This window comes from Rhodnius prolixus, unplaced genomic scaffold, assembly GCF_049639745.1.
Source record: "Rhodnius prolixus isolate KJV_2025 unplaced genomic scaffold, Rpr scaffold_2, whole genome shotgun sequence".
NCBI classification, from domain to species: Eukaryota; Metazoa; Arthropoda; class Insecta; order Hemiptera; family Reduviidae; genus Rhodnius; species Rhodnius prolixus.
Window position 1 is genome coordinate 3,012,260 of NW_027411592.1, and position 23,859 is coordinate 3,036,118.

A 23,859-nucleotide genomic window follows, 5' to 3' on the forward strand; every position below is an offset into this window, starting at 1 on the left:
CTCCTTTTAGCAGAGCCTGGTCTTCGATAACCTTCTACAGGTCCACGTTTCTTATGTATAGGTATACACAGTCACTTCTGAATTCTTTCGCTTGTGGAAGGTCAATATGTTTTAAATATTGTCTGAAACTTATCAATTTGAAGTTACAAGAACAAAGTTATTCCACTGTTAAATTAAGTTGGGGAATTAAAAAACCTCATAGAAAAGTAAAGTTAAATCTTTATGCCAAAGAAATGAATCCTGAAGCGGAAAAATTGTTAGCCCCATTGAGAGCTTCAGTTAAAGAACAAGTAAGTTAATTAATTTGTCAGATTGGTAGTTCGTAAAATGTAATTTAACAAAATTATCATTTCCATTCTTCCTTTATTATAATGCCAAAATTGATTCACAACAGCTCAGATGCACTTTTGTGTTCACCTTTAGTTTTGCAGTTTTTTTATTTAGATCATATATATATTTCGTTGCATAATGAGTTGAAATTCGCTTACAAAAAATATTTATTACTGTAGCTTTCCAAGAAAGTAGTAAAAAACTGTTCTCTTGACATTTGACCATTCAACTTTTTGAACATTGTTGGGAACAAAAAACAGTTTAACGTAAATACAAAGAAAGGAGAGTGCCCCTGAAAACTGAAAGTTGTAGCTTCCATGAACGTTAGTTTTTGTTTATAACTGGAATTTAGTATTTAAAATATGTGCAATATGGTGTTGAGCTAGAATTTTCTTGAGACATGATAAAATTATGTAGCTCTTGTAGTCCATTGTTCTTCCAACTGCTTTGGCAAGGTGTGCTATTATGTCTGAAATTTTTGGATAATGGCGAGGCCAGAAAGTTCCAAAAAAGTATCATTTACTTTACTAAATCAAGTATTTGAACTAGTAGTCCACTGTTGTAAAGTGTATCATGCATAGCTGTGAGTGATATGTGTGATGGTTAATTATGTTTTCAAAAAATACAATGATTCGGCAGGTACTATGTGTATTGCAACAGGGTTTGAGGTGTTAGTATTAAGTCTAGTTAGGATAGGATACCTGCAGTGACGCCGAAATCGCACAAGAATTGACTACTCCCTTTTTGGAACCATGATTCTTCTATGTAACTTATTTAACTTTGTGTCCGTACATGTAGAAGAATTAACTCAAAGGTAGTACCCTAAAAATACATTTATCAACTTGACATTCTATACAGGGTGATCTAGTTCGACAACTGAAAGCAACATCAGCTCCGGAACTTGATGTGAAAAAGGCTGTAGCTGAATTGAAACTTAGGAAAAAACTACTTGAAGATAAGGAATTAGCGCTTACAGCTTCTTCTACAACTTTTGACCGATCTAAAATGGAAGATCTCTTAAAGAGAAGATTCTTCTACGACCAGTCATTTGCTATTTATGGCGGTTAGTATAGCTTCAAATAAGAACAATAATTTTAGTTTTGTTGTTTCTTTTTTTTAAGCAAATTTTTGTTGATTATGTATTGACAGGAATTTTATTTGTTGCTTTTGATTTTCTGTAATGATATTCGTGGTGATTTTTTTGACATAATTTCTAAAAAAATATCTGTGTTATTTTGAAGGTATTACCGGCCAGTTTGATTATGGACCCATGGGATGTGCACTCAAAGCAAACATGCTTACCTTATGGAGAAATTTCTTCGTAATAGAAGAAGGTATGTCGGAGGTGGATTGTTCGGTTTTGACTCCAGAACCTGTGCTTAAGTAAGTGTAAGCATTGATTATGTTTTCAGGATTATAATTTTTATATCATTTAAGAATTAATTATCGTGAATAATGGTACTTTCCTGACTATACCTGTTTTACTTTTATTGAGAGTACAATTAAATAAAAAATAAATCTCGTGGGAAATAATCACACGACTGTTTCCTTATCTAATTTTCATTACAGTGCCAAATTTTCTTCAAATGAAATTTTATTTCTTCGCATTTACTGCATTTAATATTGTACTTGTGAGAAACAAACAGTACCAATGTGAAAAAATTAGTCTAGATGTGATAGCTCTACACCTGAAAGCTTCTAAAAATAAATTATCTTGAAAAGAAAATGTCAGTGCTTTATTAGACCGGATTATTGAAGTGGTCTGCCAGATCTTTGTAAGAGAGAGAGAGTATGTTGATGTTGAGCTAGAAATTGCATGTGGTTACGCTAAACCTCAGCAGTTGAATACATCAATTACTTCTGCAAATCAAATCTGGGTGTATAAGTGATTATTCGGGATGAGACTATTGAATATGTTTGTTTGGGGTACCCGCAGGGACGTCAAGATCCGTGAAATAGTGGCAAGTTTCCATCCCTCTGTGGATTATTTAGGTCGTAAAAAAAAATAATACTTATAATAATAAACCAAATCGTACAACAAATTTCTCTTATTACAGTGAACAAGCTTTTAACATTAATAATTATTTCGATAAACTTATAATTTTTTGCCAAATATTAGAAGGCTTCAGTATGAGTTAACTAGATTAAAACGGCGTTTTTCCAGCGAAACGTGTCGTCCCAGCCTTCCAGAACTCTCCTTAAAATATATTTTATGAAAAAATTTCAGTCTTGATGAGTCCGAAAACTAAAAAATATCATTCAAGAGAATAACCTTGCTCCCAAACACTTTTTTCAAACTTGCATTTCTGCTACATACCCACTTATTTTATGAACAGATATATATAGCTGGTAGACAAAATTATACAAACCATTAAACTTTGCGTGATTCTTCGATTTTGTGATGTACGCTAGTTGTAGGGAAATGCGGGTTCTGGCACACCTAAAATGTGCACCTTTTTTGTGCATGATGGCCGCCATCCCAACTCCGCCCACAACCTACACCACCCATACTTATTGAATAATCATCGAATTCAACGAGAGTTTAGGCCACGCCCCCCCTCTTTATTGACTAATCATCGAATTCGACGAGAGCTTTAGACCACGCCCCCCATCCCCTCCTTGTTAATCAATAAGGGCCCCATTTCACAGCAAAACCATGAACCAAAAAAATTTCAACTCTCAATATCTTCTCAACTAATGGATCTGTACTCAAGAAAACTATAGCATACTACTCAGTAAAACAGAGTGTGTAAGAGCAGAAAATTTCATACGAATAATCAGTTGTTTACTGTCGGAGTTATAAGGGCCCCATTTCACAGCAAAACAATGACCCGAAAAAATTTCAACTCTCAATATCCTCAAGTAATGGATCTGTACTCAAGAAAACTATAGCATACAACTCAGTAAAACACAGTGTGTAAGACCAGAAAGTTTCATACGAATAATCTGTTGTTTACTGTGGGTCCCATTACACAGCAAAACCATGACCCAAAAAAATTTCACCTCTCAATATCTTCTCAAAAAATGGATCTGTACTCAAGAAAACTATAGCATACAACTCAGTAAAACAAAGTGTATAAGAACAGAAAATTTCACAGGAATAATCAGTTGTTTAATGTGGGAGTTATAAGAGCCCCATTTCACAGCAAAGCATGACCCAAAAAAATTTAAACTCTCAATATCTTCTCAAGTAATGGATATGTACTCAAGAAAACTATAGCATACAACTCAGTAAAACAGAGTGTGTAAGAGCGCAAAATTTTATACGAATAATCTGTTGTTTATGGTGGGAATTATAAGGGCCCAATTTCGCAGCAAAACCATGACCCAAAAAAATTACAACTCTCAATATCTTCTCAACTAATGGATCTGTCCTCAAGAAAACTATAGCATACTACTCAGTAAAACAGAGTGCGTAAGATCACAAAGTTTCATACGAATAATCTGTTGTTTACTGTGGGAATTATAAGGGCCCAATTTCACAGCAAAACCATGACCCAAAAAAATTTCAACTCTCAATATCTACTCAACTAATGGATCTGTACTCAAGAAAACTATAGTATACTACTCAGTAAAACAGAGTGTGTGAGGGCAGAAAATTTCATCCGAATAATCAGTTGTTTACTGCGGGAATTATAAGGGCCCAATTACACAGCAAAACCATGACCCAAAAAAATTTCAACTCTCAATATCTTCTCAACTAATGGATCTGTACTCAAGAAAACTATAGCATACTACTCAGTAAAACAGAGTGTGTGAGAGCAGAAAATTTCATCCGAATAATCAGTTGTTTACTGCGGGAATTATAAGGGCCCAATTTCACAGCAAAACCATGACCCAAAAAAATTTCAACTCTCAATATCTTCTCAACTAATGGATCTGTACTCAAGAAAACTATAGCATACTACTCAGTAAAACAGAGTGTGTGAGAGCAGAAAATTTCATCCGAATAATCAGTTGTTTACTGCGGGAATTATAAGGGCCCAATTTCACAGCACAACCATGACCCAAAAAAATTTCAACTCTCAATATCTTCTCAACTAATGGATCTGTACTCAAGAAAACTATAGCATACTACTCAGTAAAACAGAGTGTGTAGGAGCCGAAAATTTCATGCGAATAATCTGTTCTTTACTGTGGGAATTATAAGGACCCCATTTCACAGCAAAACCATGACCCAAAGAAATTTCAGTTATCAATATCTTCTTAACTAACGGATCTGTACTCAAGAAAACTATAGCATACTACTCAGTAAAACAGTGTGTGCAAGAGTAGAAAGTTTCATACGAATAATCTGTTGTTTACTGTGGGAATTTTAAAGGCTTTATTTAACAGCAAAACCATGACCCAAAAAAATTTCAACTCTCAATTTCTTATCAACTAATGTATCTGCACTCAAGAAAACTATAGCATACTACTCAGTAAAACAGAGTGTGTGAGAGCAGAAAATTTCATCCGAATAATCAGTTGTTTACTGCGGGAATTATAAGGGCCCAATTTCACAGCAAAACCATGACCCAAAAAAATTTCAACTCTCAATATCTTCTCAACTAATGGATCTGTACTCAAGAAAACTATAGCATACTACTCAGTAAAACAGAGTGTGTGAGAGCAGAAAATTTCATCCGAATAATCAGTTGTTTACTGCGGGAATTATAAGGGCCCCATTTCACCGCAAAACCATGACCCAAAAAAATTTCAGTTTTCAATATCTTCTTAACTAATGGATCTGTACTCAAGAGAACTATAGCATACTACTCAGTAAAACGGAGTGTGCAAGAGTAGAAAGTTTCATACGAATAATCTGTAGTTTACTGTGGGAATTTTAAAGGGTTTATTTAACAGCGAAACCATGACCCAAAAAAATTTCAACTCTCAATATCTTCTTAACTAATGGATCAGTACTCAAGAAAACTATAGCTTACTACTCAGTAAAACAGAGTGTGTGAGAGCAGAAAATTTCATCCGAATAATCAATTGTTTACTGCGGGAATTATAAGGGCCCCATTTCACCGCAAAACCATGCCCAAAAAAATTTCAACTCTCAATATCTTCTCAAGTAATGGATCTGCACTCCAGAAAACTATAGCATACTACTCAGTACAACAGAGTGTATAAGAGCAGAAAGTTTCTTAGGAGTAATCAGTTGTTTACTGTGGGAGTTATAAGGGCCCCATTTCACAGCAAAACCATGACCCAAAAAAATTTCAACTCTCAATTTCTTATCAACTAATGGATCTGCTCTCAAGAAAACTATAGCATACTACTCAGTAAAACAGAGTGTGTAGGAGCCGAAAATTTCATGCGAATAATCTGTTCTTTACTGTGGGAATTATAAGGACCCCATTTCACAGCAAAACCATGACCCAAAGAAATTTCAGTTATCAATATCTTCTTAACTAACGGATCTGTACTCAAGAAAACTATAGCATACTACTCAGTAAAACAGTGTGTGCAAGAGTAGAAAGTTTCATACGAATAATCTGTTGTTTACTGTGGGAATTTTAAAGGCTTTATTTAACAGCAAAACCATGACCTAAAAAAAATTTCAACTCTCAATTTCTTATCAACTAATGTATCTGCACTCAAGAAAACTATAGCATACTACTCAGTAAAACAGAGTGTGTAGGTGCCGAAAATTTCTTGTGAATTATCTGTTGTTTACTGCGGGAATTATAAGGGCCCAATTTCACAGCACAACCATGACCCAAAAAAATTTTAACTCTCAATATCTTCTCAACTAATGGATCTGTACTCAAGAAAACTATAGCATACTACTCAGTAAAACAGAGTGTGTGAGAGCAGAAAATTTCATCCGAATAATCAGTTGTTTACTGCGGGAATTATAAGGGCCCAATTTCACAGCAAAACCATGACCCAAAAAATTTTCAACTCTCAATATCTTCTCAACTAATTGATCTGTACTCAAGAAAACTATAGCATACTACTCAGTAAAACAGAGTGTGGGAGAGCAGAAAATTTCATCCGAATAATCAGTTGTTTACTGCAGGAATTATAAGGGCCCAATTTCACAGCAAAGCCATGACCCAAAAAAATTTCAACTCTCAATATCTTCTCAACTAATGGATCTGTACTCAAGAAAACTATAGCATACTACTCAGTAAAACAGAGTGTGTGAGAGCAGAAAATTTCATCCGAATAATCAATTGTTTACTGCGGGAATTATAAGGGCCCCATTTCACCGCAAAACCATGCCCAAAAAAATTTCAACTCTCAATATCTTCTCAAGTAATGGATCTGCACTCAAGAAAACTATAGCATACTACTCAGTACAACAGAGTGTATAAGAGCAGAAAGTTTCTTAGGAGTAATCAGTTGTTTACTGTGGGAGTTATAAGGGCCCCATTTCACAGCAAAACCATGACCCAAAAAAATTTCAATTCTCAATTTCTTATCAACTAATGGATCTGCTCTCAAGAAAACTATAGCATACTACTCAGTAAAACAGAGTGTGTAGGAGCCGAAAATTTCATGCGAATAATCTGTTCTTTACTGTGGGAATTATAAGGACCCCATTTCACAGCAAAACCATGACCCAAAAAAATTCAGTTTTCAATATCTTCTTAACTAATGGATCTGTACTCAAGAGAACTATAGCATACTACTCAGTAAAACGGAGTGTGCAAGAGTAGAAAGTTTCATACGAATAATCTGTTGTTTACTGTGGGAATTTTAAAGGCTTTATTTAACAGCAAAACCATGACCCAAAAAAATTTCAACTCTCAATTTCTTATCAACTAATGTATCTGCACTCAAGAAAACTATAGCATACTACTCAGTAAAACAGAGTGTGTAGGTGCCGAAAATTTCTTGTGAATTATCTGTTGTTTACTGCGGGAATTATAAGGGCCCAATTTCACAGCACAACTATGACCCAAAAAAATTTCAACTCTCAATATCTTCTCAACTAATGGATCTGTACTCAAGAAAACTATAGCATACTACTCAGTAAAACAGAGTGTGTGAGAGCAGAAAATTTCATCCGAATAATCAGTTGTTTACTGCGGGAATTATAAGGGCCCAATTTCACAGCAAAACCATGACCCAAAAAATATTCAACTCTCAATATCTTCTCAACTAATTGATCTGTACTCAAGAAAACTATAGCATACTACTCAGTAAAACAGAGTGTGTGAGAGCAGAAAATTTCATCCGAATAATCAGTTGTTTACTGCAGGAATTATAAGGGCTCAATTTCACAGCAAAGCCATGACCCAAAAAAATTTCAACTCTCAATATCTTCTCAACTAATGGATCTGTACTCAAGAAAACTATAGCATACTACTCAGTAAAACAGAGTGTGTGAGAGCAGAAAATTTCATCCGAATAATCAGTTGTTTACTGCGGGAATTATAAGGGCCCAATTTCACAGCAAAACCATGACCCAAAAAAATTTCAACTCTCAATATCTTCTCAACTAATGGATCTGTACTCAAGAAAACTATAGAATACTACTTAGTAAAACAGAGTGTGTGAGAGCAGAAAATTTCATCCGAATAATCAGTTGTTTACTGCGGGAATTATAAGGGCCCCATTTCACCGCAAAACCATGACCCAAAAAAATTTCAGTTTTCAATATCTTCTTAACTAATGGATCTGTACTCAAGAGAACTATAGCATACTACTCAGTAAAACGGAGTGTGCAAGAGTAGAAAGTTTCATACGAACAATCTGTTCTTTACTGTGGGAATTTTAAAGGGTTTATTTAACAGCGAAACCATGACCCAAAAAAATTTCAACTCTCAATATCTTCTTAACTAATGGATCTGTACCCAAGAAAACTATAGCTTACTACTCAGTAAAACAGAGTGTGTGAGAGCAGAAAATTTCATCCGAATAATCAATTGTTTACTGCGGGAATTATAAGGGCCCCATTTCACCGCAAAACCATGCCCAAAAAAGTTTCAACTCTTAATATCTTCTCAAGTAATGGATCTGCACTCAAGAAAACTATAGCATACTACTCAGTACAACAGAGTGTATAAGAGCAGAAAGTTTCTTAGGAGTAATCAGTTGTTTACTGTGGGAGTTATAAGGGCCCCATTTCACAGCAAAACCATGACCCAAAAAAATTTCAACTCTCAATTTCTTATCAACTAATGGATCTGCTCTCAAGAAAACTATAGCATACTACTCAGTAAAACAGAGTGTGTAGGAGCCGAAAATTTCATGCGAATAATCTGTTCTTTACTGTGAGAATTATAAGGACCCCATTTCACAGCAAAACCATGACCCAAAGAAATTTCAGTTATCAATATCTTCTTAACTAACGGATCTGTACTCAAGAAAACTATAGCATACTACTCAGTAAAACAGAGTGTGTAGGTGCCGAAAATTTCTTGTGAATTATCTGTTGTTTACTGTGGGATATTCAAGGGCTCCATTTCACAGCAAAACCATGACCCAAAAAAATTTCAACTCTCAATATCTTCTCAACTAATGGATCTGTACACAAGAAAACTATAGCATACTACTCAGTAAAACAGTGTGTAAGAGCAGAAAATTTCATACGAATAATCTGTTCTTTACTGTGGGAATTATAAGGGCCCATTTTCACAGCAAAACCATGACCCAAAAAAATTTCAGTTATCAATATCTTCTTAACTAATGGATCTGTACTCAAGAGAACTATAGCATACTACTCAGTAAAACGGAGTGTGCAAGAGTAGAAAGTTTCATACGAATAATCTGTTGTTTACTGTGGTAATTTTAAAGGGTTTATTTAACAGCGAAACCATGACCCAAAAAAATTTCTACTCTCAATATCTTCTTAACTAATGGATCTGTACTCAAGAAAACTATAGCATACTAGTCAGTAAAACAGAGTGTGTGAGAGCAGAAAATTTCATCCGAATAATCAATTGTTTACTGCGGGAATTATAAGGGCCCCATTTCACCGCAAAACTATGCCCAAAAAAATTTCAACTCTCAATATCTTCTCAAGTAATGGATCTGCACTCAAGAAAACTATAGCATACTACTCAGTAAAACAGAGTGTGTAAGAGCAGAAAATTTCATACGAATAATCTGTTCTTTACTGTGGGAGTTATAAGGGCCCCATTTCACAGCAAAACCATGACCCAAAGAAATTTCAGTTATCAATATCTTCTTAACTAACGGATCTGTACTCAAGAAAACTATAGCATACTACTCAGTAAAACAGAGTGTGTGAGAGCAGAAAATTTCATCCGAATAATCAGTTGTTTACTGCGGGAATTATAAGGGCCCAATTTCACAGCAAAACCATGACCCAAAAAAATTTCAACTCTCAATTTCTTATCAACTAATGTATCTGCACTCAAGAAAACTATAGCATACTACTCAGTAAAACAGAGTGTGTAGGTGCCGAAAATTTCTTGTGAATTATCTGTTGTTTACTGCGGGAATTATAAGGGCCCAATTTCACAGCACAACCATGACCCAAAAAAATTTCAACTCTCAATATTTTCTCAACTAATGGATCTGTACTCAAGAAAACTATAGCATACTACTCAGTAAAACAGAGTGTGTGAGAGCAGAAAATTTCATCCGAATAATCAGTTGTTTACTGCGGGAATTATAAGGGCCCAATTTCACAGCAAAACCATGACCCAAAAAATTTTCAACTCTCAATATCTTCTCAACTAATTGATCTGTATTCAAGAAAACTATAGCATACTACTCAGTAAAACAGAGTGTGTGAGAGCAGAAAATTTCATCCGAATAATCAGTTGTTTACTGCAGGAATTATAAGGGCTCAATTTCACAGCAAAGCCATGACCCAAAAAAATTTCAACTCTCAATATCTTCTCAACTAATGGATCTGTACTCAAGAAAACTATAGCATACTACTCAGTAAAACAGAGTATGTGAGAGCAGAAAATTTCATCCGAATAATCAGTTGTTTACTGCGGGAATTATAAGGGCCCAATTTCACAGCAAAACCATGACCCAAAAAAATTTCAACTCTCAATATCTTCTCAACTAATGGATCTGTACTCAAGAAAACTATAGCATACTACTTAGTAAAACAGAGTGTGTGAGAGCAGAAAATTTCATCCGAATAATCAGTTGTTTACTGCGGGAATTATAAGGGCCCTATTTCACCGCAAAACCATGACCCAAAAAAATTTCAGTTTTCATTATCTTCTTAACTAATGGATCTGTACTCAAGAGAACTATAGCATACTACTCAGTAAAACGGAGTGTGCAAGAGTAGAAAGTTTCTTAGGAGTAATCAGTTGTTTACTGTGGGAGTTATAAGGGCCCCATTTCACAGCAAAACCATGACCCAAAAAAATTTCAACTCTCAATTTCTTATCAACTAATGGATCTGCTCTCAAGAAAACTATAGCATACTACTCAGTAAAACAGAGTGTGTAGGAGCCGAAAATTTCATGCGAATAATCTGTTCTTTACTGTGGGAATTATAAGGACCCCATTTCACAGCAAAACCATGACCCAAAGAAATTTCAGTTATCAATATCTTCTTAACTAACGGATCTGTACTCAAGAAAACTATAGCATACTACTCAGTAAAACAGAGTGTGTAGGTGCCGAAAATATCTTGTGAATTATCTGTTGTTTACTGTGGGATATTTAAGGGCTCCATTTCACAGCAAAACCATGACCCAAAAAAATTTCAACTCTCAATATCTTCTTAACTAATGGATCTGTACTCAAGAGAACTATAGCATACTACTCAGTAAAACGGAGTGTGCAAGAGTAGAAAGTTTCATACGAATAATCTGTTGTTTACTGTGGTAATTTTAAAGGGTTTATTTAACAGCGAAACCATGACCCAAAAAAATTTCAACTCTCAATATCTTCTTAACTAATGGATCTGTACTCAAGAAAACTATAGCATACTAGTCAGTAAAACAGAGTGTGTGAGAGCAGAAAATTTCATCCGAATAATCAATTGTTTACTGCGGGAATTATAAGGGCCCCATTTCACCGCAAAACCATGCCCAAAAAAATTTCAACTCTCAATATCTTCTCAAGTAATGGATCTGCACTCAAGAAAACTATAGCATACTACTCAGTACAACAGAGTGTATAAGAGCAGAAAGTTTCTTAGGAGTAATCAGTTGTTTACTGTGGGAGTTATAAGGGCCCCATTTCACAGCAAAACCATGACCCAAAGAAATTTCAGTTATCAATATCTTCTTACCTAACGGATCTGTACTCAAGTAAACTATAGCATACTACTCAGTAAAACAGAGTGTGTGAGAGCAGAAAATTTCATCCGAATAATCAGTTGTTTACTGCGGGAATTATAAAGGCCCAATTTTACAACAAAACCATGACCCAAAAAATTTTCAACTCTCAATATCTTCTCAACTAATTGATCTGTACTCAAGAAAACTATAGCATACTACTCAGTAAAACAGAGTGTGTGAGAGCAGAAAATTTCATCCGAATAATCAGTTGTTTACTGCGGGAATTATAAGGGCCCAATTTCACAGCAAAACCATGACCCAAAAAAATTTCAACTCTCAATATCTTCTCAACTAATGGATCTGTACTCAAGAAAACTATAGCATACTACTTAGTAAAACAGAGTGTGTGAGAGCAGAAAATTTCATCCGAATAATCAGTTGTTTACTGCGGGAATTATAAGGGCCCCATTTCACCGCAAAACCATGACCCAAAAAAATTTCAGTTTTCAATATCTTCTTAACTAATGGATCTGTACTCAAGAGAACTATAGCATACTACTCAGTAAAACGGAGTGTGCAAGAGTAGAAAGTTTCATACGAACAATCTGTTCTTTACTGTGGGAATTTTAAAGGGTTTATTTAACAGCGAAACCATGACCCAAAAAAATTTCAACTCTCAATATCTTCTTAACTAATGGATCAGTACTCAAGAAAACTATAGCTTACTACTCAGTAAAACAGAGTGTGTGAGAGCAGAAAATTTCATCCGAATAATCAATTGTTTACTGCGGGAATTATAAGGGCCCCATTTCACCGCAAAACCATGCCCAAAAAAGTTTCAACTCTCAATATCTTCTCAAGTAATGGATCTGCACTCAAGAAAACTATAGCATACTACTCAGTACAACAGAGTGTATAAGAGCAGAAAGTTTCTTAGGAGTAATCAGTTGTTTACTGTGGGAGTTATAAGGGCCCCATTTCACAGCAAAACCATGACCCAAAAAAATTTCAACTCTCAATTTCTTATCAACTAATGGATCTGCTCTCAAGAAAACTATAGCATACTACTCAGTAAAACAGAGTGTGTAGGAGCCGAAAATTTCATGCGAATAATCTGTTCTTTACTGTGGGAATTATAAGGACCCCATTTCACAGCAAAACCATGACCCAAAGAAATTTCAGTTATCAATATCTTCTTAACTAACGGATCTGTACTCAAGAAAACTATAGCATACTACTCAGTAAAACAGAGTGTGTAGGTGCCGAAAATTTCTTGTGAATTATCTGTTGTTTACTATGGGATATTTAAGGGCTCCATTTCACAGCAAAACCATGACCCAAAAAAATTTCAACTCTCAATATCTTCTTAACTAATGGATCTGTACTCAAGAGAACTATAGCATACTACTCAGTAAAACGGAGTGTGCAAGAGTAGAAAGTTTCATACGAATAATCTGTTGTTTACTGTGGTAATTTAAAAGGGTTTATTTAACAGCGAAACCATGACCCAAAAAAATTTCAACTCTCAATATCTTCTTAACTAATGGATCTGTACTCAAGAAAACTATAGCATACTAGTCAGTAAAACAGAGTGTGTGAGAGCAGAAAATTTCATCCGAATAATCAATTGTTTACTGCGGGAATTATAAGGGCCCCATTTCACCGCAAAACCATGCCCAAAAAAATTTCAACTCTCAATATCTTCTCAAGTAATGGATCTGCACTCAAGAAAACTATAGCATACTACTCAGTACAACAGAGTGTATAAGAGCAGAAAGTTTCTTAGGAGTAATCAGTTGTTTACTGTGGGAGTTATAAGGGCCCCATTTCACAGCAAAACCATGACCCAAAAAAATTTCAACTCTCAATTTCTTATCAACTAATGGATCTGCTCTCAAGAAAACTATAGCATACTACTCAGTAAAACAGAGTGTGTGAGAGCAGAAAATTTCATACGAATAATCAATTGTTTACTGCGGGAATTATAAGGGCCCCATTTCACCGCAAAACCATGCCCAAAAAAGTTTCAACTCTCAATATCTTCTCAAGTAATGGATCTGCACTCAAGAAAACTATAGCATACTACTCAGTACAACAGCGTGTATAAGAGCAGAAAGTTTCTTAGAAGTAATCAGTTGTTTACTGTGGGAGTTATAAGGGCCCCATTTCACAGCAAAACCATGACCCAAAAAAATTTCAACTCTCAATTTCTTATCAACTAATGGCTCTGCTCTCAAGAAAACTATAGCATACTACTCAGTAAAACAGAGTGTGTAGGAGCCGAGAATTTCATGCGAATAATCTGTTCTTTACTGTGGGAATTATAAGGACCCTATTTCACAGCAAAACCAACCCAAAGAAATTTCAGTTATCAATATCTTCTTAACTAACGGATCTGTACTCAAGAAAACTATAGCATACTACTCAGTAAAACAGAGTGTGTACGTGCCGAAAATTTCTTGTGAATTATCTGTTGTTTACTGTGGGATATTTAAGGGCTCCATTTCACAGCAAAACCATGACCCAAAAAAATTTCAACTCTCAATATCTTCTCAACTAATGGATCTGTACACAAGAAAACTATAGCATACTACTCAGTAAAACAGTGTTTAAGAGCAGAAAATTTCATACGAATAATCTGTTCTTTACTGTGGGAATTATAAGGGCCCATTTTCACAGCAAAACCATGACCCAAAAAAATTTCAGTTTTCAATATCTTCTTAACTAATGGATCTGTACTCAAGAGAACTATAGCATACTACTCAGTAAAACGGAGTGTGCAAGAGTAGAAAGTTTCATACGAATAATCTGTTGTTTACTGTGGTAATTTTAAAGGGTTTATTTAACAGCGAAACCATGACCCAAAAAAATTTCAACTCTCAATATCTTCTTAACTAATGGATCTGTACTCAAGAAAACTATAGCATACTAGTCAGTAAAACAGAGTGTGTGAGAGCAGAAAATTTCATCCGAATAATCAATTGTTTACTGCGGGAATTATAAGGGCCCCATTTCACCGCAAAACCATGCCCAAAAAAATTTCAACTCTCAATATCTTCTCAAGTAATGGATCTGCACTCAAGAAAACTATAGCATACTACTCAGTACAACAGAGTGTATAAGAGCAGAAAGTTTCTTAGGAGTAATCAGTTGTTTACTGTGGGAGTTATAAGGGCCCCATTTCACAGCAAAACCATGACCCAAAAAAATTTCAACTCTCAATTTCTTATCAACTAATGGATCTGCTCTCAAGAAAACTATAGCATACTACTCAGTAAAACAGAGTGTGTAAGAGCAGAAAATTTCATACGAATAATCTGTTCTTTACTGTGGGAGTTATAAGGGCCCCATTTCACAGCAAAACCATGACCCAAAGAAATTTCAGTTATCAATATCTTCTTAACTAACGGATCTGTACTCAAGAAAACTATAGCATACTACTCAGTAAAACAGAGTGTGTGAGAGCAGAAAATTTCATCCGAATAATCAGTTGTTTACTGCGGGAATTATAAGGGCCCAATTTCACAGCAAAACCATGACCCAAAAAAATTTCAACTCTCAATTTCTTATCAACTAATGTATCTGCACTCAAGAAAACTATAGCATACTACTCAGTAAAACAGAGTGTGTAGGTGCCGAAAATTTCATACGAATAATCTGTTCTTTACTGTGGGAATTATAAGGACCCCATTTCACAGCAAAACCATGACCCAAAGAAATTTCAGTTATCAATATCTTCTTAACTAACGGATCTGTACTCAAGAAAACTATAGCATACTACTCAGTAAAACAGAGTGTGTAGGTGCCGAAAATTTCTTGTGAATTATCTGTTGTTTACTGTGGGATATTTAAGGGCTCCATTTCACAGCGAAACCATGACCCAAAAAATTTTCAACACTCAATATCTTCTTAACTAATGGATCTGTACTCAAGAAAACAATAGCATACTAGTCAGTAAAACAGAGTGTGTGAGAGCAAAAAATTTTATCCGAATAATCAGTTGTTTACTGCGGGAAATATAAGGGCCCTATTTCACCGCAAAACCATAACCCAAAAAAATTTCAACTCTCAATATCTTCTCAAGTAATGGATCTGTACTCAAGAAAACTTTAGCATACTACTCAGTAAAACAGAGTGTGTTAGAGCACAAAATTTCATACGAATAATCTGTTGTTTACTGTGGGAGTTATTAGGACCCCATTTCACAGCAAAACCATGACCCAAAAAAATGTCAACTCTCAATAACTTCTCAACTAATGGATCTGTACTCAAGAAAACTATAGCATACTACTCAGTAAAACAGAGTGTGTAAGAGCACAAAATTTCATACGAATAATCTCTGGTTTACAGTGGGAATTATAAGGGCCCCATTTCACCGCAAAACCATGACCCAAAAAAATTTCAGTTTTCAATATCTTCTTAACTAATGGATCTGTACTCAAGAGAACTATAGCATACTACTCAGTAAAACGGAGTGTGCAAGAGTAGAAAGTTTCATACGAATAATCTGTTGTTTACTGTGGGAATTTTAAAGGGTTTATTTAACAGCGAAACCATGACCCATAAAAATTTCAACTCTCAATATCTTCTTAACTAATGGATCAGTACTCAAGAAAACTATAGCTTACTACTCAGTAAAACAGAGTGTGTGAGAGCAGAAAATTTCATCCGAATAATCTGTTTTTTACTGTGGGTATTATTAGAGCCCAATTTCACAGCAAAACCATGACCCAAAAAAATTTCAACTCTCAATATATTCTCAAGTAATGGATCTGTAGAAAACTATAGAATACTACTGAGTAAAACAGAGTGTGTAAGAGCACAAAATTTCATACGAATAATCTGGTGTTTATTGTGGGAGTTATAAGAGCCCCATTTCACAGCAAAACCATGACCCAAAAAAATTTCAACTCCCAATGTCTTCTCAAGTAATGGATCTGTACACAAGAAAACTATAGAATACTACTGAGTAAAACAGAGTGTGTAAGAGCACAAAATTTCATACGAATAATCTGTTCTTTACTGTGGGTATTATTAGAGCCCAATTTCACAGCAAAACCATGACCCAAAAAAATTTCAACTCTCAATATATTCTCAAGTAATGGATCTGTAGAAAACTATAGAATACTACTGAGTAAAACAGATTGTGTAAGAGCACAAAATTTCATACGAATAATCTGGTGTTTATTGTGGGAGTTATAAGAGCCCCATTTCACAGCAAAACCATGACCCAAAAAAATTTCAACTCCCAATGTCTTCTCAAGTAATGGATCTGTACACAAGAAAACTATAGAATACTACTGAGTAAAACAGAGTGTGTAAGAGCACAAAGTTTCATATGAATAATCTCTTGTTTACAGTGGGAATTATAAGAGTCCAATTTCACAGCAAAACCATGACCCTAAAAAATTTTAACTCTCAATATCTTCTCAACTAATGGATCTGCTTTCAAGAAAACTATAGCATACTACTCAGTAAAACAGAGAGTGCAAGAGCCCAAAATTTCATACGAATAATCTGTTGTTTACAGAGGGAATGATAAGAGCCCAATTTCACAGCAAAACCATGACCCAAAAAAATTTCAACTCTCAATATCTTCTCAAGTAATTGATCTGTACACAAGAAAATTATAGAATACTACTGAGTAAAACAGAGTGTGTAAAAGCACAAAATTTCATACGAATAATCTGTTGTTTACTGTGGGAGTTACTAGGGCCCCATTTCACAGCTCCCATCTTGCACATTTTAGGTGCGCCGTGCCTGGTCAAACTAGATGATTGTTTGAGGGTGGGGTTATGCTACAGCCTCGCCGAATTCGTTGATTGGTCAATAAGGAGGGGGGGTGGCTTGAACCCTCGTCGAATTCGATGATTATTCAATAAGGATGGGTGGGGGTAGGGTTGGGCGGAGTGGGGATGGCGGCCATTTGCACAAAAAAGGTGCACATTTTAGGTGCGCCAGAACCCCCATTTCCCTACTACTACTACGCTTTACAATCGTATGTATCCACTCACCTAAAATAAATAAACATACTTTGTTGTTAAGTAAAATAATAAATAATGAATATGGAATAACTTTATCTATTTTAAAACACAGTACAAGAAATTTAGCGTGAGATGGACTTCTTTTTTTTTCGTCAGGGCTTCTGGACATGTAGAAAGATTTGCAGATTTAATGGTAAAAGATACAGTTAGTGGAGAATGCTTCAGGTTAGACCATCTAATAAAGGCTGCATTAGAGAAACAAGCCGCAGCAAAGGATGCTGCTCCAGAATTTAAGGAAAAAGTGGCGGACATTATTATTAAGGTGATGAAAAATGGATTAATGAATTCGTTTAACAATTTTAGTTTTTAATTTCAATATTATTATTATTTTGTTTTGTTTTTCATTGATACTTTATTCAAACATACTGCACTTTTTTTACTTTATACTTAAAAGTAAATAAATACAATTTTTTTGCAGTTAGATGGCATGACAAAAGAAGAAATGGCTTCAATATTGACTGATTACAGTATTAAATCCCCGTTAACTGCTAACGCTTTGAGCGAACCAATCGAGTTTAATCTAATGTTTTCAACGCTCATTGGTCCAACTGGCCTTGTTAAAGGGTGAGTTCCTATTTCCAAACAAACGAATAAATTTCTTTGAACTATTCCTAGTAAAGACAAGTTCATTGTCGTAGCACGACAATTTTTTTTTCATTTCACACCAGTTTAGACTTTTCATCTATCTTTAAAGATTGGTTCATTAAGGGTGCGTTCCACTAAGCGACCACGACGACCACGGTTTTGGCCGTTCCACTTGCTTGCGAGCGTTGCGATCGAAAACCAAAGTGGAATGGACTGTGGGCGTTTTAACCGTTCTTGTAAACATTACAAATGGCGGCCTCGAAAATAAGTCAGAAGCTTGAAGAGGTTATTTTTTTAATTTTAACCCCGTTTATTATCAGTTATGATAAACTTTATTAATTATTGGTAAAGTTGACTTATATTAAAAATATATATATAATTTAAAATATGACATATTAAAAATATATATATAATTCAATTTTTTACATTACATTTTAGTGGAGTATTTATAAAATTTACGTTTAAATAAAATTAAAATGTCTTTTGTGGCAACAGTTGGATATTTATTAATAATGCTTTAGAAAGTTCTTTATCTAGTTCCGATGAAGAGTGGAATGCCATTTTACAAAATCGCAATGATGAAAAGCGATAACTTAGGCCACGTATTATTAGCTATCAGTGTAATTGATCTTTATTCAGATGAAGAATTTAAAAGTTATTTCAGGTAAATGATTTTGTGTTATTCAGTGATTTAGTATGTAAAGGGGTAATTATTTATTTATTTTGGACTTTCGAGAAACACATTCTATTATTTACATGAAATAATACTTTCATTTACATGAGATAATTTTTTCGGTCGCCATATTTTGTTTATTTCTGAACGCCCACTTCGACCCAGCTCTATAGATGGGGCGTTGTGGGCTTCGCGTGAGCGAAAATAGTGACGTCATTAGTGAGGTTTTCGCCACGACCACAACGACCGCGGTCGCCAAGTGGAACGCCTGAAGGTATGTTTTGATCGTTGTGGTCGCTTAGTGGAACGCACCCTAAGTATCTAAAAGAGAATCTGATTTTGACTTACACACTTTCTAACATATTTGGTTGAATAAGTGTCGCAAGTGGCTGTAAGATTTTAAATAAATTGTTCCACAGAAACTGGAATCAGTTAAAACTATAATTACAATTGTAAAATATTTTTCGCTAATTATATATTTTTATTATTCACTAATTTATATCATACATTTTGTAGATTTTTGAGACCAGAAACAGCGCAAGGTATTTTTGTAAATTTTAAACGTTTATTAGAATTCAATCAAGGTAAATTACCATTCGCTGCTGCCCAGATTGGCAACGCTTTTAGAAATGAAATTTCCCCAAGATCTGGCTTGTTAAGAGTAAGGTAAATACTATGAATCTCATAATACACAGCGCAATTTATTTATTATCTTTCGATGTTGAATCCTGTTGTTGTTTAATTTTTTAATTTAGAGAATTTACGATGGCAGAAATTGAACATTTCTGCGATCCCAATGATAAAAGTCATTCTAAATTTAACGATGTCTCGGATACATTAATCACTTTGTATTCAGCATGCCATCAGATGGATGGCACTTCTGCAGTATCTATGAAAATTGGTGAAGCTGTGCAATCTGTTAGTGATAATTATTATTGTATTTCTATATCATTTTGAAATTACAGAATTTACACTGTTGATTGTTAGCTTTATTTTGTTTTATTTTGAAAATAGGGTCTTGTGAATAACGAAACGCTTGGCTACTATATGACCAGGATACAGTCTTTCCTAATTAAAGTCGGCATTGACCCTGGAAAGCTAAGATTTAGACAGCATATGTCTCAAGAAATGGCACATTATGCATCAGATTGCTGGGACGCGGAAGCATTGACATCTTATGTGAGTACTGTGTTATTAGAGGATGAATCAAAAAATAAATAAATATATAGTGGAAGTAATTTTAATGAAAATTTGAAAAACAATAATAATAATCAGTGTTGTCTGTGACGAAAGAAAAGGGAGTTGCGGGATAGAGAAGAATAGTGTAGGTTTGAAAAGTTAACCTGAATAGAGGTAACTCTACAGATGGATGATCTCAGGATCGCAGAAAAGTCATAGCTACATTCTTCTCCGATCCAGTTAACTTGGTTTAAAGGATGATAGTTTGGACCCTCAAAATCAATCTTTTGCTGCCTTCACCCAGTTACTATGAAGTCTGGCAGTACTCTAAAGCCGTTGCCTCAATGATGCAGAACCCTTTTCTTGATGGCGCAATCAGCCAGAATAACTGTGCTGAGGAATTGAAATTAGATAATTCTATTGCATCTTGTTTAATACCCCTTCGATTTGCAGAAGAACTTGAGTTTTTGTATGGCGTGGGTTTTAACTTCTTAGTGAAAGTCCAACTTCAGCAATTTTTAAGAAAGGATATGTTCATATTTTCAGGGCTGGGTAGAATGTGTAGGCTGTGCTGACAGATCAGCGTATGATCTGACCCAACATACGAAAGCCACAGGAATCAGGCTGGCTGCGGAAAAGAAACTGCCTGCACCAAAAACCATCGAAATAACTGGTAATGATGATTATGTCGCATTTTTACATTTATGAAAGGCATTTTGTTTATTTTGAGGAATGAGCAGATGTAATTGTTTATTCATATTTTCAGAGGCTCAAATCAACAAAGGACTTGTTGGTAAAGTGTTTAAAAAAGATGCAAAGTTAATAACGGAAACATTGTCAAAGTTAAGTTTAGACGAAATAAGTGAAATGGAAACCAAACTAAATGATACCAGGTAGATTGAATTAAGTTAAAAAGTTTTCTAAATTATATAAGGAAAAACAAGCGTCTCCATTGGTTAGACATAATGAAATCATTCAAATCTGTAGCTTACTTTCTCTTAATTTTCCAAAGAGGTTACAGAGTTGAAATTACCGATTTTAGAGAGAGTCTAGCCTCCGGAATTGCGAGCTCTGGGTCTGTAGAGCGAAAAATTTCGTTTATAAATTCGATCTTTGTGAATCCACTAAATAATATTTTCATTATAGTTTATTTTGAGTATTTTCATTTTCTAAACTGTTTATTGAGTTTTCTTTTCTTTATTTGACTAGTGAATATGAGCTGTCTACAGCTGATGGTACAAAATTTAAACTTTCAAGAGAAATGGTTACAAGTAAAACTTTTAACAAAGTCGTGCACGTGGAAGAAATAACTCCTTCGGTAGTAGAACCATCCTTTGGCATTGGAAGGATAATGTATGCAGTTTTAGAACATAATTTTATGACTAGAGAAGCAGATGAACAACGCAATGTAAGATCGATATTTAATTGTTATAATATTAATATAAAATACGTTGCATTGGTTTATTACTTTGATAATCACTAAAACAATAAGTTACTATATCGATATCGATTCATCGAAATTATTTTTGTGTTTAGTACTTAACAATACCCGCGTGTGTGGCGCCACTGAAATGCTCAGTACTTCCACTATCTTCTAACGCTGAGTTTCAACCATTTGTTAAACAGTTATGTAAGTATAATTACTCGTTTTTTGTTTACTTTACGTTAAATACCAAACTAGAATTGATAACCTTCCGAAACCTGACTCGGTTACAAAACAAAACATGCGCGCTATAACGGATAAAATCAGCGAAATTATTTTTTTTTCTTTGATCATTGTTGTCTTAGATTTAATGTAGAATTTATATTAGCAACAAAACTATACTTATTTGCGTGCAAAACTTTGTGTGTACACGAAATACGAGTCTTTTGTTCTATTTTTTTGAAACATTGATATTTCGAGGGATTGTGAAGGAAGTGGTACGCCATGCATCCTCAAACATCATTTATGGGACAATTGAAATATTATCAACCAAACTTTATTAAAAAAAAAAAAAAAAAAAAATTGCTAGAAAATTCATAAGTGAGAATTAGATGATGTGTAAAGAGAAAAATTGTGTGATATTAGATTTTTAATACAAATTCTTTGTTGGTCAGCTGCAAGTTTACGTCAAGAAGATATTAGTCATAAAGTGGACGATTCAAGCGGATCAATTGGTCGGCGTTACGCTAGAACTGATGAAATAGCTGTTCCGTACGGAATTACTATTGATTTTGATACAGTTGGCGATCATACGGTCACTTTAAGAGAACGAGACAGCATGACACAGATTAGAGTACCAGTTAGTAATTTTAATTTATTTTTTCAATGTACATTTTAAATGTTTGATTAAATTAATTTTGTTAATCAGATTTCAGAAATTCCACTTCTTGTCAAGAATTTATGTTCAGAAAAGATGACATGGAAGGATGCACAGGAAAAATATCCCAAATTTGAACAACAGGAAGCGACGAAAACCGCTAATTAATTAATGAGGTCTTATTTTACATATCATCAGCGAGAAAATATATCTCACCAGCTTTGCATTTTCCACGAGTAACACGCAAACTTGTATTGGGTTAAGTGGTAAACAAGCAATGAATTGCAATAAGTGGATCTACTTCCACATTTCCGGTTCCGCTCCACTTCTCTTAGAAATAATATTTATATTGTAATTGTAATAATTTTTCTAAATTATTGTTGCTTTATTATTGTGATATATTTAAACCATGGAAAAAAAATAACAATTTTTTCTTAATTTTTATTATTAAACCCTCGCATTTTAATTACAGGTAGCTCCGACTGCTATGATTAGAAAATCGGAGCAATTTCTGAGAAAACATTTCAAAAAAATCACTTTTTTAAGTGGCTTATTTGGATAAGTAATTTATTTCAATCTCGAAATTTTAACATATATTGGACAAAATGGATTTAATCTTTCTTAATATTATGAAAGTGCCAGGATCGTAGTTATACTAAATTGGTACTTTAGTACACTATACAGTACTATTCCAGCAGTGAGTAGAATTAGTACAACTTAAATATTTCAAGTAAAAGTTCATGTTTTTGAAAAGAATTTTCCAAGTTTTCAGCAAAATCATCGAAGCCTTGCTTGCAGACAATCTCAAAATAATAGAGGAGGGGGGATTGTAAAGTTGCTAAGAACTTTGGCTCCGAAATATCTGATTTGGTGTTATTGTGGTGTTGCTTAACTACTGGACCTCTCCCATCTTAGACCCTTTATTTATATAAAGGGTGATCATCAAAAATAGCACGAAAAAGAATAAAGATGAAAAACATGCAACTTAAACAATTTGAACTCTAAATATGTAGTTCGAAAATCGCAAAAAAGTTGAAAAATTAGTAAAAATGTGAAAAATTAGTAAAAATGTGAAAGATTTAGTAAAAAGTTCGAAAATCGCAAAAAAGTTAACTCGTAAAAAAAAGAAAAATTAGTAAAAATGTGAAAAATTAAGTAAAAAGTTCGAAAATCGCAAAAAAGTTGAAAAATTAGTAAAAAGTTGAAAAATTAGTAAAAATGTGAAAGATTTAGTAAAAAGTTCGAAAATCGCAAAAAAGTTAACTCGTAAAATAAAGAAAAATTAGTATAAATGTGAAAAATTTAGTAAAAAGTTAGAAAATCGCAAAAAAGTAGCAAAAATTAGTAAAAAAATTGAAAACTTGTCAAAAAGTGGCAAAAATGTGAAAAATTTAGTAAAAAGTTAGAAAATCGCAAAATAGTGGCATAAATTAGTAAAAAAGTTGAAAACTGGTCAAAAAGTGGCAAAAATTAGTAAAAATCGCAAAAAAGTGGCAAAAATTATTAAACTAATTAAAAAACTTATTTTTGCAATTTTTCCTATTTTTTTGCGATTTTTTCTAATTATTGCCACTTTTCAACTTTTT

At 34.1% G+C, this 23,859-nt stretch overlaps 1 protein-coding gene across 1 annotated transcript; it reads left to right on the forward strand.

Annotated features, from left to right (window-relative positions):
- Positions 1-5: 5 nt before the first annotated feature.
- GlyRS (glycine--tRNA ligase) lies at positions 6-22,711 on the forward strand. Its single transcript, XM_074117354.1, has 14 exons — positions 6-290; positions 1,189-1,393; positions 1,572-1,713; positions 17,633-17,798; positions 17,955-18,100; positions 19,311-19,460; positions 19,550-19,712; positions 19,809-19,973; positions 20,520-20,646; positions 20,740-20,866; positions 21,183-21,381; positions 21,510-21,603; positions 22,071-22,255; positions 22,325-22,711. The coding sequence occupies exons 1-14, from the start codon at positions 54-56 to the stop codon at positions 22,439-22,441; spliced, it is 2,223 nt and encodes a 740-aa protein (XP_073973455.1). The 5' UTR covers positions 6-53; the 3' UTR covers positions 22,442-22,711.
- The last annotated feature ends 1,148 nt before the right edge of the window (positions 22,712-23,859 follow it).

Coding starts and splice junctions, on each gene's coding strand:
- GlyRS (XM_074117354.1), top strand. CDS start 54: ATGTATAGGTATACACAGTCACTTCTGAATTCTTTCGCTTGTGGAAGG. Junction 20,647..20,739: donor AAAAACCATCGAAATAACTG/GTAATGATGATT, acceptor TCATATTTTCAG/AGGCTCAAATCAACAAAGGA. Junction 20,867..21,182: donor ACCAAACTAAATGATACCAG/GTAGATTGAATT, acceptor TTATTTGACTAG/TGAATATGAGCTGTCTACAG.